Source organism: Bombus flavifrons, chromosome 16 (assembly GCF_040668555.2).
Source record: "Bombus flavifrons isolate JBK064 chromosome 16, iyBomFlav1_principal, whole genome shotgun sequence".
Classification (NCBI taxonomy): Eukaryota; Metazoa; Arthropoda; class Insecta; order Hymenoptera; family Apidae; genus Bombus; species Bombus flavifrons.
This window is the reverse complement of record NC_138457.1, coordinates 3464026-3479370: the sequence shown is the minus strand read 5'-3', so window position 1 is coordinate 3479370 and position 15345 is coordinate 3464026. Positions and strand designations below refer to the sequence as shown.

Here is a 15345-nt window from a genome sequence, read left to right as displayed (position 1 = left end):
CTAAGAAACAAGTTTATAAAGAATGACGAAAACTTTTGAGAAAATCGGCAAGTATTAAGATAAGTATTAAGGTAAGTATATGGTAACTATATAATAAGTACTAAGAAGAATAAAATAGCATAAGAGACATACGAAACTTTGGAATTTTTGGAAGTGACGTCATTATCCAGGAGTTCGAGAAATTGAGATTTCGACAAAATTTCGTCGACAAAAGTGGGGTCATTTCTAGGAATGTTCGAAAATCTTTTTGCGGCTTCGATTTTTAGAGTTTTTTCGTGAACTTTTGTGGGATTGGGCAGCGAAAAGGTAAATAACAAGACTGTAAAATGCTGTTAAATTATTCTAATTTATTGAGACTCTTTTTAAATACGTTTGATATAATTATTTTATAATAAATAATCTCATTTTTTTATTGCATTATATAATTATTTCTAAGAAGATCGATGCTGCTGGCTACTTGTGGTATCTTGATTGTTGTGGCTTTTCGGTAATCAATATAAAAAAGAGAAATTTATTTCCGATGTTTAATTCAAGTTTTAAGCAACTTTATACTTTTTCACGAAGGGTATCATCGATACTAATGAAATAAAAAACTTAAAGAAGATTAAAAAGTATGGTAGCTGGAAAACTCTACTTAGAAGTCTTCTTAATTAATAACCCCAGTAGATAAACATCGTCCTTGCTTGTCTTATTTGTTAAAGGCATTACGTAAATTTTAATAGATATAATCTCGTAAAGGTGAGTACAAACTTTAATATATACAGTGTATATAGTATCATGTATATGGAATATTAACTGAGTTTTAAACTTGCACTAATGTGAACCATAAAACGCACACTGCAAGTGACCACACAATCCAGTTCCCAGAACAGCCATGAAAGAAAACTGTAATTGCTACAATCTGCCACGAATTATACGTGTAACAACGCCCAATCGTGGAATATCAATATTCCACAATACCTGGAATAGGAACAAGATTCGAAGCTATAGTACGTTCGTAACGAATTCAAAATCTTTCTGCTAGCTATTGCAAATAACCTAAAACTAATAAATTTGTTCCTCTTATATTCATAAAATAAAGGGAAACTTTGTAACAATTTAATAATTATTGTTTCATAACAACGTTGTGTGGCCAATTCATTGCGATCAGTTATCCCTATCAATCTCGATAAACACTGGCATGACGTTCACACCGAATCAGAATATTGCTAACATGGAATATCTACGAACGAAACTCAGTAAACGTCCGGACCTGTTGCTTGTCTCGTAACAACGATCTTGCACGATTCAGCACAATAAAATAAGAAGAATTCGTATAAACATAGCTTAGCATAGACTTTGTTTTCGAGTTACAGCTTATTTTCTACATACCTTCAGAAAAATTGACCTCGGAATGATCAGGTCCAGCTTCGATAGAATCTCAAATGCATCGCGTATGCATCGTAGATCGTCAAACTTGTTCGAACAACTTACAAACTTGTGGGCAACTTTGTTCGCCACTTGTTGACCAACAGAACGAGAGACACTGTGACCTTGTGTTTTATTGACGTCAATTATTGGTATACCAATATAAATCGGAATAATTTCAACTCATTATATAACTTTCACTCTTTTCTCTATGATAACCTACAAGTTGTCTTCTAGACATCGCTGACTACTGAAAATTAGACGCCGACATCATTGAACTATTTCAATTATGAAACGAGAAATTTCGCTGTCCTCGAGTTTTTCCAGCGGCACGAGTTTTTCCTTCATCCAGGGTCGTGGAAGAAAAAAAGCAACGGGAGAGCAAGAGAGTATGAATATGTCGTTTCTCCCCTCTCACGAGCAATACATATACGACGTGTTGCCGATGATATATGAAAGAACACGTGTCACCAGGTACTCAGTACACCCACGCGAGTCGTTATCGTTAATTCGTTACATTTCCAAGAGATTTCTGAATGAAAGTTTGGTGTTTCACTTGATTTTAATATCGTGTTGAATTCGAATAATACTATATATATATATATATACATATATATATATTCATATATATATATAGTAGTAATAGAAGAGGAGCTTTTTGGACAAGAATGGATCAGAAAAATGAAGTCAAAGGATGCGATGGGAAAACTAATCGCGTGAGTTTTCGTTAGATCTTGCTCTTCGAGTTATTCGTATTTAGATTTAGATTATTGCTGAGCAATTGGGATTGCCTCTAATATTCACAATTTGTGCATCGTTTTAAGGAAACGAGTTAAGGAATAAATAATATTTGACAGCTTTTTCCCGCAACGCTTAACCAGCATATTCTATCTTTACTTAAAAATAGAAAGAAAGAAGCATTATATGAATATAGGCTCCTGAGTTTTGCTTTATCAAGAAGTTACATGAAAAAAAGGAAATGACAAGGGACTGCTTTCTTGCTCGATACCACATAGGAATAGATTAACACGTTCTAATTCTATTTCAAAGTGTTGCTCCTTTTTTCTTATTCGTTAATTTTCTTTATCCTTTATTCCTTGTTTGTTTTGTGAATCCTTTGCTTTAACTCCTAACCAGTATAAATTGCCCGCGAGTAAAAGTCCATTGACGCGATATCTGATGATCTCGGCGGGTCAAACAATTGATCCTGCTTGACTTATCGTTTAATTTGACGATACCTAACATTTCCAGCTTAACATTTTGATTGACGCGATGATCGTTTAACAATTGTTGGAGCGATCGATCAAACCAACGGTCTCAACAAGTAAACAAGTCAAAGTTTGTGCCAGCATATCGAACGGATATGGAAATATATTCTTATACTGCGTCGATGAAACACCAGTTCATTATCGTTACTTTTTGATAATGCGTTTAAGAGTCTATATTTACGTGGCGTTTTTGTTTCCATTTTACTTGTAGTTTTAAAATGTATTACAGCTAAAGTAGTTTGCCATCTTTTCTATGTCTTTCAGTGCGATTGTTGAAGGTTTTGTTCGCTTATTAAGCGTTGTTTTGTTTGTATTTTCATTTTTCGCCCTTAAGTCATGCACCTTGCGCGACTCTGCTGATTGTAGGATTTTTCAATTTAAACTCATCGTAACATGCTATAATATTTTGTTATAAAACATATATTTAATTATTTAATTATATATAATAATATATATTATACATAATATATATAATAATATAATTATATTATAATATAATTAAATAATAATTTATAATATAATTATAACATAATTTATTAATTATACCATATATGTTATAAACATATATAAAACATAATATTTAGTTTCATTAGATAATTCACTTTCCATAGTACATAAGTACAGTGCATAAACGTGATTAGTATGATGAATAAGATTACTGGTACGTAGATAACAAGGAATTTAACGGTGCTCTATCAAGAATACAGTCGTTGAAGCAATTAGGATAAACGTGATATATATATAGTTCGAATAATTGAAATCTAATCCTCTCTCATTGAATCATAAATTTAACAAACATAATTTTCATTGCAACATCCCAAATTAATTATGAGAAAAATTAATAGCAAGAAATAGATCACAAAGCTATTCCCTTTCCTTGAGAAACAAAATAATTTGTACACCGAATACATTGCATTTATATCGTCGAGTTCGCATTGACATTAAATAAATAAAAATTAAATAAAACGATATTTCTAGCAATTAAATCATTTACAGATATTCCGAACCTATTTGCCCTGTTTTTTATTGCTCGGCCAGTAGCAGGATTTCGAAACATTTTTTCAACGTACTTTACGAAAATATGCTAATTACATTATTGCGAAACTAGTCGCCAATTATTCTTCACGCGTTCTCTTTTTCTTTTATTTGCGAAGAAAAATGAATGTACAATCCACGCGTGAATCGGTGATTTCTAAAATCGTTTGTAGCACCTTCGTATTTGAATCAATAGCCTAAGTTGCCTAATCTACTTTAAGCGATGTAGACATGATTAATACACGTAATTATACGTTGATACGTATAATAATCTTTTAACGATAGCCTAATAACAATAATAATAATTATTATTATATAAAAGTATATAAAATAACAATAATAATAATATAATAATACATATATAATATATTATTATATTATTACTATTACATTATTATTAATATAATATATATATAATATTTATATTTATATATATATTATATTAATAATAATATACATAATATATTATTATTATTATTATATTATTACATATAATATTATTATTATTATATATATATATGTAAATCTAGAATATAAGACGAGCGTGAGAAAAAATTCTGGCTTTGTGTATAAAACTTCGTGTATAACGAACCGCGAATGATATCTGAGCGAAATGATGACTTTTATTTAAATAAGAAATTGAATCCTTATTCACGGCCGAAATATTAGTCTTTTCATTCATAACTAAAATATTAAAACATTTCTTTAATTTGTTATTTATCATTTAATAGATAAATGAAATTTTAGCCAACCGTACCAGCGACGACCCTTTAAATCACATAATTAACGATGTGTAATTTCAAGTAACAGATAATTCATAGTATCTCAGTTTTAGAAAGTCTGTGTTACAGTCTTTTACAATGAAACTACTAATAACCGTTACGTAATTAGTAAATCTTATGTTTGCTTGTACAAATGAACTTCTTATCTTACAGGTGGGCTCGTATTTCGTTAAGTAACTTGCCTTGTCTTTGCGGTATCTGTAATTGTAATAATACAACTACTACCAAAATGTTGTCTCTTTTTTCAGTTACGTTATACTTGTATGTAGACGAAGTTCGCAAAGAAAGCGTTACGTAATGGAAAAATTATATTAAATTTCCAAATCAACGAGGGAAAAAGAACAGGTTACCCTCTCTTCATTTTGCGCGAGTCTTCTTAGAATTTCGCAAATGCTAATAGAAAGGACGAAAGCGTAATTTTATTAGAGCCGAAAACGTCTGAATGTTAAAGGGCGATTTAATCTCAAATAGTCGTTCTACTGTGAACAAATGTAAACAACAAGTATCAGTAAACAAGTAAAGCGGACAAGTATCAGTAAAGCGTATTACGTAAAGTTCAGTTCCCTTTGCGATTTCCCATTTCCGATATTCTTCAAGCTATTTCTCCGAGTACAGTCGCTGGCAAAAATATAGCACACGAAAGCGCGAGAGAGCGCACGCCAGCACGTGCGGGGGAAGAAACAAAACTTTTTGGGCAAACTGAACTCGTTACCTCCGCTTCTTACCATAGATACGCGTCTACGAAGCGTCATATCTATGCGCACGCATACTTACATTCATTCAGAATTTCATCGAATTACGTACTTTGTGCTTCTTTACCTTTGACATTTTTGCCACTTTTCAATATAATATTCCTGACAGTTTCACGTCGTACATTAGGCTTCGGACAAAATATAGTAATAAATAAGAAATAAGAAATAAATAAATAATAAATTAAGAGAATTGCCTGTTAAATGTGGAAACCTTGAGGCTCGATAGCGTAGGCCGACTTAAACTTGAATTACGTGTACGTTATATCCACATTAATACGTAGCTAAAATTTGATGAACTTCCTAAAACGCTCATTTCCTCGGAGAAATATCTTACGTAGAGCGAGAAATTCTCCGATCCCCACTCGACCCAACTTTCCTTTTCACTTTCTCGTTTGACGGAACTCGCTGGACAAAAATGCTCGACAGCCGCGTAGTCGATGCAGAACTACACGCCTGGATAGATAGCAATCGATAGTGTTCTTTATCGAGTGAGAAAATCGAACATCCGAACGACGCCATTGGCTCTGTTTTAGATATCGCTATTAAGTTGAATTTATTTCATTCGCAGAGAAACAAATTCGTCGAATAGATCGTTGCACAGTGGACATTTAAAAAAAGTGGAATCAATCGTCGAGTATTTTATAAGATTCTTATCGTTGCACGAAACTTAATGATCAAATATTGCGTATAATGGGGATATATACGAAATCTTCGATGGAAAATCGAAATACACAGAAGAATAATCGGGTATAATAACACACGTATTTTTAATAATTTATTCAGTCGTATGTAAAATAATCAACCGTCGAATTATTTTCAGTAATATTTCGATGACTCTAAATCGGATAAAGTGTATTGATCTCCTAATTTACTTGAACATTTCAAACAGCAAATAAAAGATACGTCACCTTGAAACGTCCCGCGTTGAAATATTTGCAGGTTCTCGCGACGAATGTGATCAAACAAATACACCACGTGTCGAGGGAGAGACGAGGGGAAGCCTGTGGAAAATTCAAAGAATTTCGTGGCTGTACGATTTGGTTGACAGGGCTGTCCGGTGCTGGCAAGACGTCCATCTCGTTCGAGCTGGAAAATTACCTGGTTTCTCAAGTAAACTTTTTGTTTCATCCGGTCGAACCTCTAAAGTTACAAATTCTCAAATTGCCATATCTCGATACTTGCAAATTGCCAGACTCTCGATCGGACCATAATTTTTAAACGCTTCAGGATCATATAAACTTGCTTTTGCAGGGACTGCCAGCCTACAGCCTGGACGGCGATAATCTTCGTCACGGATTAAACCGGAACCTGGGCTTCTCGAAAGAAGATCGCGAAGAGAACGTGCGAAGAGCTGCTGAAGTAGCAAAATTGTTCTCTGATTGCGGTGTGATCACCATTTGCAGCTTCGTTTCGCCCTTCGAGGCGGACAGAAAGCTGGCGAGGAAGATACACGAAGATTTTAACTTGAAGTTCTTCGAGATCTTCGTGAAAGCTTCCGTGGAGACGTGCGAAGCCAGAGACGTGAAAGGCCTCTACGAGAAAGCTAGAAAAGGGATGATTAAAAGCTTCACAGGCATCGGACAGGAATATGAAACGCCTAAAACTCCTGATCTCATCGTGGATACGGAACTTCATAATTTGCAGACCTCGACGAGAATGGTGATCGAGTTGTTGAGGACCCAGGGAATTCTTCCCAAGACTCGAGAGCAGGTTCAGGAACTGTTTGTCGAGGAGAGGAGGATAGAGGAGGCGAGAAAAGAGGCGGAGAATCTTCCGAGTACGTTGCAAATGTTTTCTCACTTAATTCTGTATTTTGCATTTTAATTATTGCCTTGGTTTGCATTCCACTTTTTGTTGATTTTTGTTGATTGGACAAGCAAGTGGCTACTACGCTGTGGCTGAAGAACACGTGGATGGTTCTTTATTTCTGACATCATGTAATTTGCTTACGAAATTACGAAAATATAAAGATTTGGAGGTGTCATAGAATGTTGTGACACGCAAACATTTCCGGCTAAAATAATTCACATGCAAAACGTCAAAGATTCATAAATTGCTACGATACACACAGATAAGATAGAGAAAGTTCTTTTCCAAATTGATGTTTCCAATTGACAAAAAGATAAGCTTTTATGTAAACAATTTCCATTTGATATATAGTACTTGATAATTCCCTAATTCCTCAAATCCATATGCTCAATTTAAGGTATCCACATCACTAAGATTGACTTGCAATGGGTTCAAGTACTCGCTGAAGGTTGGGCTGCTCCGCTCACAGGTTTCATGAGGGAGTACCAATATTTGCAAGTGCGTAATTAAAATTTGATTAACGAATTGCATGAGATTTAAGCATTGAGAAACGAGTTCTATCTTTGGACGATATTAATTATGAAACACTAAGTTTGTAAAGGTAAAATGTTGTAGAATAGAGGTAGATTTCTCTGACGAGATAACAAATAGAATGTGCGTGTGTGTGTGTTATTTTCAAGTGTCAACACTTCAAAACTATCGAACAAAATGGGGACGTGATTAATCAGTCGATACCTATCGTGCTTCCGGTTAGCACAGAGCAAAAGGAAAGCTATACTGCAGCACCGGCACTGACCTTGAAGTACAAAGACCGAGATATCGCAATTCTGAGGAGACCAGAATTTTTTGCTCACCGAAAAGAAGAAAGGTTCGATTATGTTTTTTCAGTAAACTTTTATTTCTCAAAGATTCTCCAGTTTTCCTCTTATGTGAAAATAAATCGGAAACATTGCAACAGGTGTAGCAGAGAATTTGGTACAAACGACCTCGGACATCCTTACGTCAGAATGATACACGAATCGGGTGATTGGCTGGTTGGAGGAGAATTAGAAGTTCTGGAAAGGATTAGGTGGAACGATGGTCTCGACAAGTACAGGCTCACGCCAAACGAAATTCGTAAAAAGTGCAGAGAAATGGAAGCGGATGCTGTTTTCGCCTTCCAGTTGAGAAATCCGATCCACAATGGTCACGCACTATTAATGCAGGTTTTTGATTAGTTCTCATCGAAAACAACAAATTTCAAGTATAATATAAAAGATAAAATTATTTGCTTTAAAGGAGGTTCGATACGAAGCAAAATTAATTAAGTTTTCATTATTTTGATAACAATCTAGTTGAGGGTTAAAAAAAGTCCAATAAATCCAATCAATTACGACATTTACTTTTTCCTGCGCAAAAATTCCTATTCTTCTTCTTTTTTAATGTAATTATTATTCAAATTAATACCAGGATACGAGAAGATACCTTGTGGAGGAACGTGGTTGTAAGAAACCAGTTCTTCTACTGCATCCTCTGGGAGGATGGACGAAAGAAGACGACGTACCATTATCAGTTCGGATAAACCAACACCAAAGTGTTCTCGAGGAGGGTGTATTGCACGAAGACACCATCCTCGCTATTTTTCCAAGCCCGATGCTTTATGCTGGGCCTACAGAGGTATTATTTATTTCCTTAAAAAATTAATCAACAATTAAAATTGATGGAATAAGAGAAGCGTAGTATTTCGAAGAGATATAAATATTTTAAATTTGAGAATTGTTTAAAATTTGCGATTTTTATTTTAGGTGCAATGGCACGCCAAAGGAAGAATGATGGCTGGAGCAAATTTTTTCATCGTTGGCCGTGATCCCGCGGGTTTGCCGCATCCTGACAAATCTAAAACCCCGGACGGTAATATTCTGATAAGACGAATTTCACTTGTCCCTTGATTTCTAAGATTACTCGCATAAAAAATTAAAAATCGTACGCTTTTATTCTTGATTTATTGTGCGAAGTAATTTTATTGTTATATTGAAGGAATTCTGATATTTCATTATCGTGATAAATCAGCGGTCGCTTTAAATGTAAAATTAGGAAATCTGTACGATGGAACACACGGCTCGAGGGTACTGTCGATGGCACCGGGTCTTCAGAATCTCGAAATCATACCGTTTAGGATGGCAGCTTACGACAATAGAAAAAGAAAAATGGCTTTCTTCGAGCCAGAACGATCGCAAGATTTTGTTTTCATATCAGGAACTAAAATGCGAAGTGAGTTATATTTTTTTCATGTACGTGTTTCTTTTCTTTTTCTTCTAAATCTTACTGTAATTAATTTGTATATCCTATTTTGCCTATTTTATTAATGAAATCATTAGAAATGAATCATTAGTAATGAAATTATTTTAAAAAACAATTTCCTATTTCACTTCTTATTTAAAAAAATCTAAAAAAAAAATGAATTAAATTGCCAAATTATAAATGTAATAAATGTAAATTACATTAAAAATACGAAATATCGCATTAGAATAAATACAAGATTTATATAAAAGCATTTATATGAAACATCCAAATAATAATAAAAAGAAAACAGTACTAATAAACATTAATATACCGTTATTTCAGATTTAGCAAAATCCGGGGAAAATCCACCAGAAGGATTCATGGCGCCAAAAGCGTGGCAAATCGTTTCGGATTATTATCAAAAACAACTGAAAAACTAATTTTAAATTACTGTTAGCCGCAATTCTTGTAATAGAGGGTAATTATTTACAAGGACCAAAATATTTTCTGTTTAAATTAAATTTAATAATTAAAATGATAAATACAAACATCTGTTCTGCACAAAAAATGGCTGATTCTTATTGTTCATTTATAAAAGACAATAATTTCGTCAGATACAAGTAAGGTACACCGAAGTAATTTATTTATAATCTTTGTTAAAAATGATCCCTAAAAAGGTTGGGAATGGGGGATGAAAATAAATAAAGTTAATTTATTTCTCCACTAATAATGATATACATATGTGTACCTATATTTATATATATATATATATTTATGTTTATTGCGTCAGACACGAGAAATTTGTAATTTAGAGCTTTACCTTAGAGACGTTTTCCTTTCGTGTTTTTTTCCTACTTACTATTTTTTTCTCTGTTACTTAGAAAGACAGTGGAAAAAAGAAGAAAGTACGACGACTAGGATTTAGTCCGTTTAGTTTCTAACAAAGTATCGCTTTAGTCTGGTACACCTGGGAAAAAAATAAGATTTCAATTTCAGCTTCTAATGACATTTTATTATCTCTATCCTCGGTGTAGCAAAAAGTTTTGCTGGCGCGAATAATCATAAATAAATAAATGGCTTTTCTTAATTAAATTAAATAATTCTCTTAAACTCACCTTCTTCCTCAGAATCTGATATTCGCGTAGCTTGCAAAGAACTTTGCTTCGACAAAGTCCTACCATGAGCACGAGTTCTAGCAGGTGGCGATTGTTTATTCCAAAGTGCTTCGAGTTGATCAAAGTGTTGCGACTGGGCGAGTGCAGCCTGTTCCGGTCCTAAACCGGATGGACTACTCGTTAATCCAACTTTGCTGATCTCGTCCATGGAAGCGCTTACGCTGAATCGTCGTTGTAATCCATCCTCTATCGATGACGTTAAAACTCCTGGAATTATATAATAGTTTAATTTTGAATATAATGCACTGTAATCTTCGTCAACAATACCTGAAGTGAGATGACCATATTTCCTATGCCACGTGTCGCTATCCAACGACACTTCTTTCTTCAATAATCTCTTATTGGGTCTCTTCCGTCCAGGTGGTCTCAAATCTCTGGTATCGCACCAAGGTGCTACGTAATCCGGTAATTTCACATATTGCGCTGGAGTATTATGCAAACATAGAATAGGCATGCATTTGTGTTCGAGTAAATGCAACGCGAGCCTCGACATATCCGTGGCAACCTCAACACCTAACACAGGGACGTGTAACATTATGCTGCTTAGTGAACAGCCCTTCTTCGTGTCCCAAATGATCAAACTCTTGTCTTCGCTTCCAGACGCTGCTAGAGTTCCATCACACGACAATTTTACACAGGTTACGTAACCTAAATGGCCTTTTAAAGTATGCAAATCGCTGCCAGTATTTATATCCCAGACGATTAGGTTCGCATCCTTGGAACCAGAAACTACGATGGATTTGTCGAGCACAGAAACTGCGACGCAGGTGACGTGATCCGTGTGACCAACGAGGACCTGAATGAAAATTTGTTGTACTTTCTTTATTTCTAAAGATTTTTCTAAATTAAATATAAGAATTTAAAGAAATTATTATTATAATATGTATAAACCTGAGATAATTTGCCGCCAGCGAGCTGCCAAACCTTCAAACTCATGTCTCTCGAGCCCGTAATCAGTGACTGAGAATCTGGAGTAACAACTAGACAAGTAATTTCTTGAGAATGCGACACTTGGTACTTTTCTTCAGGACCAACACCTAAACTTACTATTCTTAATTGATTGTCTCCTGTTCCGCATACCGCGTATCTGAAATTTAGAAAAGAAAAAAACAATTAAATCTAAAAATATCGCAATTGCTATTTTTATTATAATTATAATTATTATTATTAATCACTCATTAATTATTAAGAAATTATTCAAATAACAATTATTGTAAGAAAAATTGAAACAAAGAGACTATTGGTATTATAAAAGACTCGAGAAATATTAAGAATTAATACAAGAAAGCAAATTTCAGTAAAGTATCACAATTTATTAATTATAACCACTATATCATACCTCATATCGGAAGAAACAGTGAAACAGCGACCAGGCCCACATACTGATTGGATTAGGGTGCCGGTATCAGCTGCCCAAACTCGAATTATACCAGCTCTATCAGAACTCACTATTCTTCGGCCGTCAAACATAGATGTGACTGCAGTAACAGGCGCCTGGTGTCTAAATGTCGATACCAGTAAACCCAAGGTCAGACCCCATACACGAACTGTTTTGTCCTCAGAACCTGTTTCCAATTTAATTTCCTGTTACTGTATTGTATCAATTTCATTTTTTGTTACTTGGATATTGAACTATTATACTTTACTATATTTTGATTGAAAAAAGAAATGGATACAAATACAAATACAAAATTATGGTAGTATTTGCAAAACTAGTATTGCAAAACAAGCATACAAACAAACGAAATAAGTGAAATTTTTTTATAATATCTGCTATATACGTATATGTATGGGAGGCTCTACTGTATTTTATCTACAGACCTACCAGAAGCAACAAATAAACCAGAAGCTGAGAATGCAATGCAGGTGACGCTAGCGATATGTCCTTCGAAAGTGGAAAGCAATTCGTGAGTATTCAATTGCCACAGATTTACGAGAGAATCGACTCCACCGGTAACTGCCATTGCTCCGTCCCTGGATATATCCAAACAAGATATGGGAGCAGTGTGTGGGTGCAACGATACCTCCTTCACGAATTTTGGGGGTTTAGCGTGTATCTCCTCGCCACGGAAACTCCAGTAAGCCACTCGATCACCGGAAGCTGTTATCAGGAAGTCGTCCTTCTCCGTCACCTTTTTGAAAAGATTGAATTGAAAAATTATATTATATATGAAAGATTAATTGAAAAAAATATTTCACTGTTCCTCTTTTTTATCTTTCACTACTTGTAATTTAATATGCAAATAGAAAAGGTAATTTGCTACGACGATTAATTCCAATTTCAATAAGTTTACTCATTTTCGATTCTATCTTTTTTTATTAATATAAAATCATAAATACAAAATCTATAATTTACCTTGACAGCGGTAACATCCGCCGAAGGATTCGCCAGCAACGTTCTCGTCAATCGTCCACTGTGCATATCGAAAACAGAAACCTTTCCCTTGGCTCCTCCAGCAATAGCTCTTCTGCAATCTTTCGCCAAGCAGATACTTTTCACTTCACCTTGATGACCTCTCAACGTGTGAACCTCAGTTCCCGTGGCCAAAGATCTCAAATATAATTTCTGATCTTCGCAGGCTGCCAACAGGAACACCGAATCGGCCGATACGTCGAGCACAGTCACGGCAGATGGTAAAACGATGCTTTTTAACAATGTGAATCTTTCTAGACACCATAAACAGACTGTACAGTCGGAAGAACCGGAAACCAGAATTTCTCCCGCAGAATCGACGCGAATGGATTTTACTGGCCCTCTGTGGTGGTCCACTTTGATGAGAACATCGCCGGTTAGGAGACTGGTGACGATTATTCTCGAGTCTTCGCCACCGCTAATGGAAAGTGGAAGGTTTGGTGTTAGTCGATAAATACAAAACGAAATAACTTATAAAACAATCTATAATTAATGAAAATAAGAAGTACTCAGAGAAAATTGAAATCTTTTCCCATTTTTCCAGTTACTTTTTTTAATCAAAATTAGGAAGAAAGCGTTTTTGCTATCTTATTATTACTACACGATAAAACTATGAACCTGACGATCACTGAATTCTTGAGCGCGGACGTCAAGCACAGAACTGGGGCAATGTGTTCTTGGATTCTTAACTTCAAGGTCAGCTCTTTCATATCCCACACTATAATTGAAGTGTCTTCAGAGCCTGTCAGTAGATATTGCGAATGTTGTGTCACGGCTAAACATGAAATTGGATTTGAGTGCCCTGAAATGAAAAATATTTCTCATAAAATATTAAGTTGCACATAAAAATCTGTTTGTTTGATATTTGACTTTGGCGGGCTGATACCACATATGGAAACGAGAATAATTATTTCGCATGATCAATCATATCAGACTTGTATTAAATTCCATCTTCGTTCTTTTGTGAAAAAGCGAAAATACCATAGCAATATCGCGTGCTTAAAATGGCACTTCAAGTATCATATACGTTAGCTGGATTATATGCAACTATATTCTCACAAAAGCTGACCTATTTTGAATTGCAAATTAAAGCGACGCTGCTATTTAAATGCTCGTCAAATACAGATTCAGGGACAACGTACAAAGGAGGCTTTTTCACAGCAAATTACCAAACTGAATATAAAGTGACGAGTTTTCATCGTTGCTTCTCCTTTTCCCTCGCGAGAACTTTTAAGCTTTAGAAGCTATGCTAATCTTTTTAAAAGAAACAAATTTATTCTCTTTCAAAGGGCTCAAATTAACGTTACAATGTAAATTGTTTGCCATTTTCTTCGAAGGAATTTCAAAGGAATAATTTCAAAGGAGATAATTTCAAAAAGTTTCGTATAACGCATACAATATATTTATAAAAATATTCTATGCTAAGAATTCGAATATTTTCGTGAGCTATCAGTAATTAAATAGTTACCTTTAAAAGTATGAACCAACTGTCCAGACATCACGTGCCATAATTGAGCGTCTCCCTGGAAAGGGATAATGATAACGTGTTGTCCCGAAGGAGCAGCTTCAACGAGTTTCACACCTTGCGGACAAGACAAAGTACGAATTTGAAGAGGTAGAGGCGGTTGGAGCCACCCATTTAATGGCACCAATAATGGCGCTGTATAACCATCGCACCATGCCATCGCTGCCGTAACCATTCTGCTGACCTTCAATCACACAATTTTCTTCTATTTATGATCAAAGAATTTTGCAGTAATTAGTGTTATTACCATTTCGAATTACAATATTTTGCTGTTATTTTATCGAGCTTTCAAGTATATAATTATATTATCAGCTATTTCTCACCAAATCTCCGCCATCTTCAGCCACAGGTCTAAGCCAACAGATTAGCTGCGCCCCAAGTTGAAGAGGATCTCTCGTCAAAATGTCACTGGACTTTCTCACTGTATAATAAACCAATTCCAAATCTCTCTCCAGCAGATACTTCCTCGAATGCTCGAGAACACACCTCAAATAACTAACAGAAATCATTTGTACGCTTGCTAAGAGGAAATCAAACGCGCAGACTGCCAATTTCTTTAACTTCTCTACGTCTCCGGCTCTCAATAAATGTAACCAAGCTTCTTCCACGTGTCTCATATTGTACGCTGTGTCTTGCGACCTCGGTCTGCTCTGGAAAGGCGTTTCTTTCTTCGGAGTTTCCTCTTCGGGGGATGATTTGTCATCCTTGTCTTCGAAATCTTCGGAGAAGAAGAGATTTGCCAACTCGCCGTGGTAGCTTTTCAATGTTTCTTGATTGGGGAAGTACCTTTTTCGGGCTAAGTCGCGAATCGGATAACGCCAGGAGAAAAGCAGCCTTCCGCCCATTACACGAACCTGTGAATAGGGAATGATGGATTTGTGAATTCTTCTGCCGGTTTCTAAATAAGAACAAGATCT

The 15345-nt window shown here is 35.1% G+C and overlaps 2 protein-coding genes across 7 annotated transcripts in view; one reads left to right on the top strand and one right to left on the bottom strand.

Moving 5' to 3' along the window:
* Positions 1 to 859: 859 nt before the first annotated feature.
* Positions 860 to 9777, top strand: LOC138188510 (bifunctional 3'-phosphoadenosine 5'-phosphosulfate synthase 2). 3 transcript variants are annotated; one of them, XM_069130386.1, is made up of 10 exons: positions 860 to 997; positions 6184 to 6354; positions 6496 to 7021; positions 7451 to 7551; positions 7734 to 7921; positions 8012 to 8258; positions 8503 to 8709; positions 8838 to 8943; positions 9127 to 9303; positions 9658 to 9777. In XM_069130386.1, the coding sequence occupies exons 1-10, from the start codon at positions 875 to 877 to the stop codon at positions 9753 to 9755; spliced, it is 1944 nt and encodes a 647-aa protein (XP_068986487.1). In that variant the 5' UTR covers positions 860 to 874; the 3' UTR covers positions 9756 to 9777. The 3 variants fall into 3 exon arrangements, with proteins under 3 accessions (XP_068986487.1, XP_068986489.1, XP_068986488.1); XM_069130388.1 differs by lacking the exon at positions 860 to 997 and adding an exon at positions 2009 to 2123; XM_069130387.1 differs by lacking the exon at positions 860 to 997 and adding an exon at positions 5809 to 5991.
* A 41-nt stretch (positions 9778 to 9818) lies between these two features.
* The window catches only part of LOC138188509 (protein qui-1), a 40309-nt gene continuing 34782 nt past the window's right edge, over positions 9819 to 15345 (bottom strand). For all 4 annotated transcript variants that reach the window (XM_069130382.1, XM_069130383.1, XM_069130384.1 and 1 more), the window contains 10 exons: positions 14752 to 15282; positions 14372 to 14612; positions 13522 to 13705; positions 12847 to 13321; positions 12316 to 12622; positions 11830 to 12055; positions 11382 to 11577; positions 10758 to 11286; positions 10431 to 10697; positions 9819 to 10282 (listed from right to left, as the gene is read on the bottom strand). In XM_069130382.1, the coding sequence (XP_068986483.1) occupies positions 10269 to 10282; positions 10431 to 10697; positions 10758 to 11286; positions 11382 to 11577; positions 11830 to 12055; positions 12316 to 12622; positions 12847 to 13321; positions 13522 to 13705; positions 14372 to 14612; positions 14752 to 15282 (2970 nt within the window). In that variant the 3' untranslated portion in view covers positions 9819 to 10268. The remainder of the gene's footprint in view (positions 10283 to 10430; positions 10698 to 10757; positions 11287 to 11381; positions 11578 to 11829; positions 12056 to 12315; positions 12623 to 12846; positions 13322 to 13521; positions 13706 to 14371; positions 14613 to 14751; positions 15283 to 15345) is intronic.

Coding starts and splice junctions, on each gene's coding strand:
- LOC138188510 (XM_069130386.1), top strand. CDS start 875: ATGAAAGAAAACTGTAATTGCTACAATCTGCCACGAATTATACGTGTA. Junction 7,552..7,733: donor GGGAGTACCAATATTTGCAA/GTGCGTAATTAA, acceptor GTTATTTTCAAG/TGTCAACACTTCAAAACTAT. Junction 8,259..8,502: donor GTCACGCACTATTAATGCAG/GTTTTTGATTAG, acceptor AATTAATACCAG/GATACGAGAAGATACCTTGT.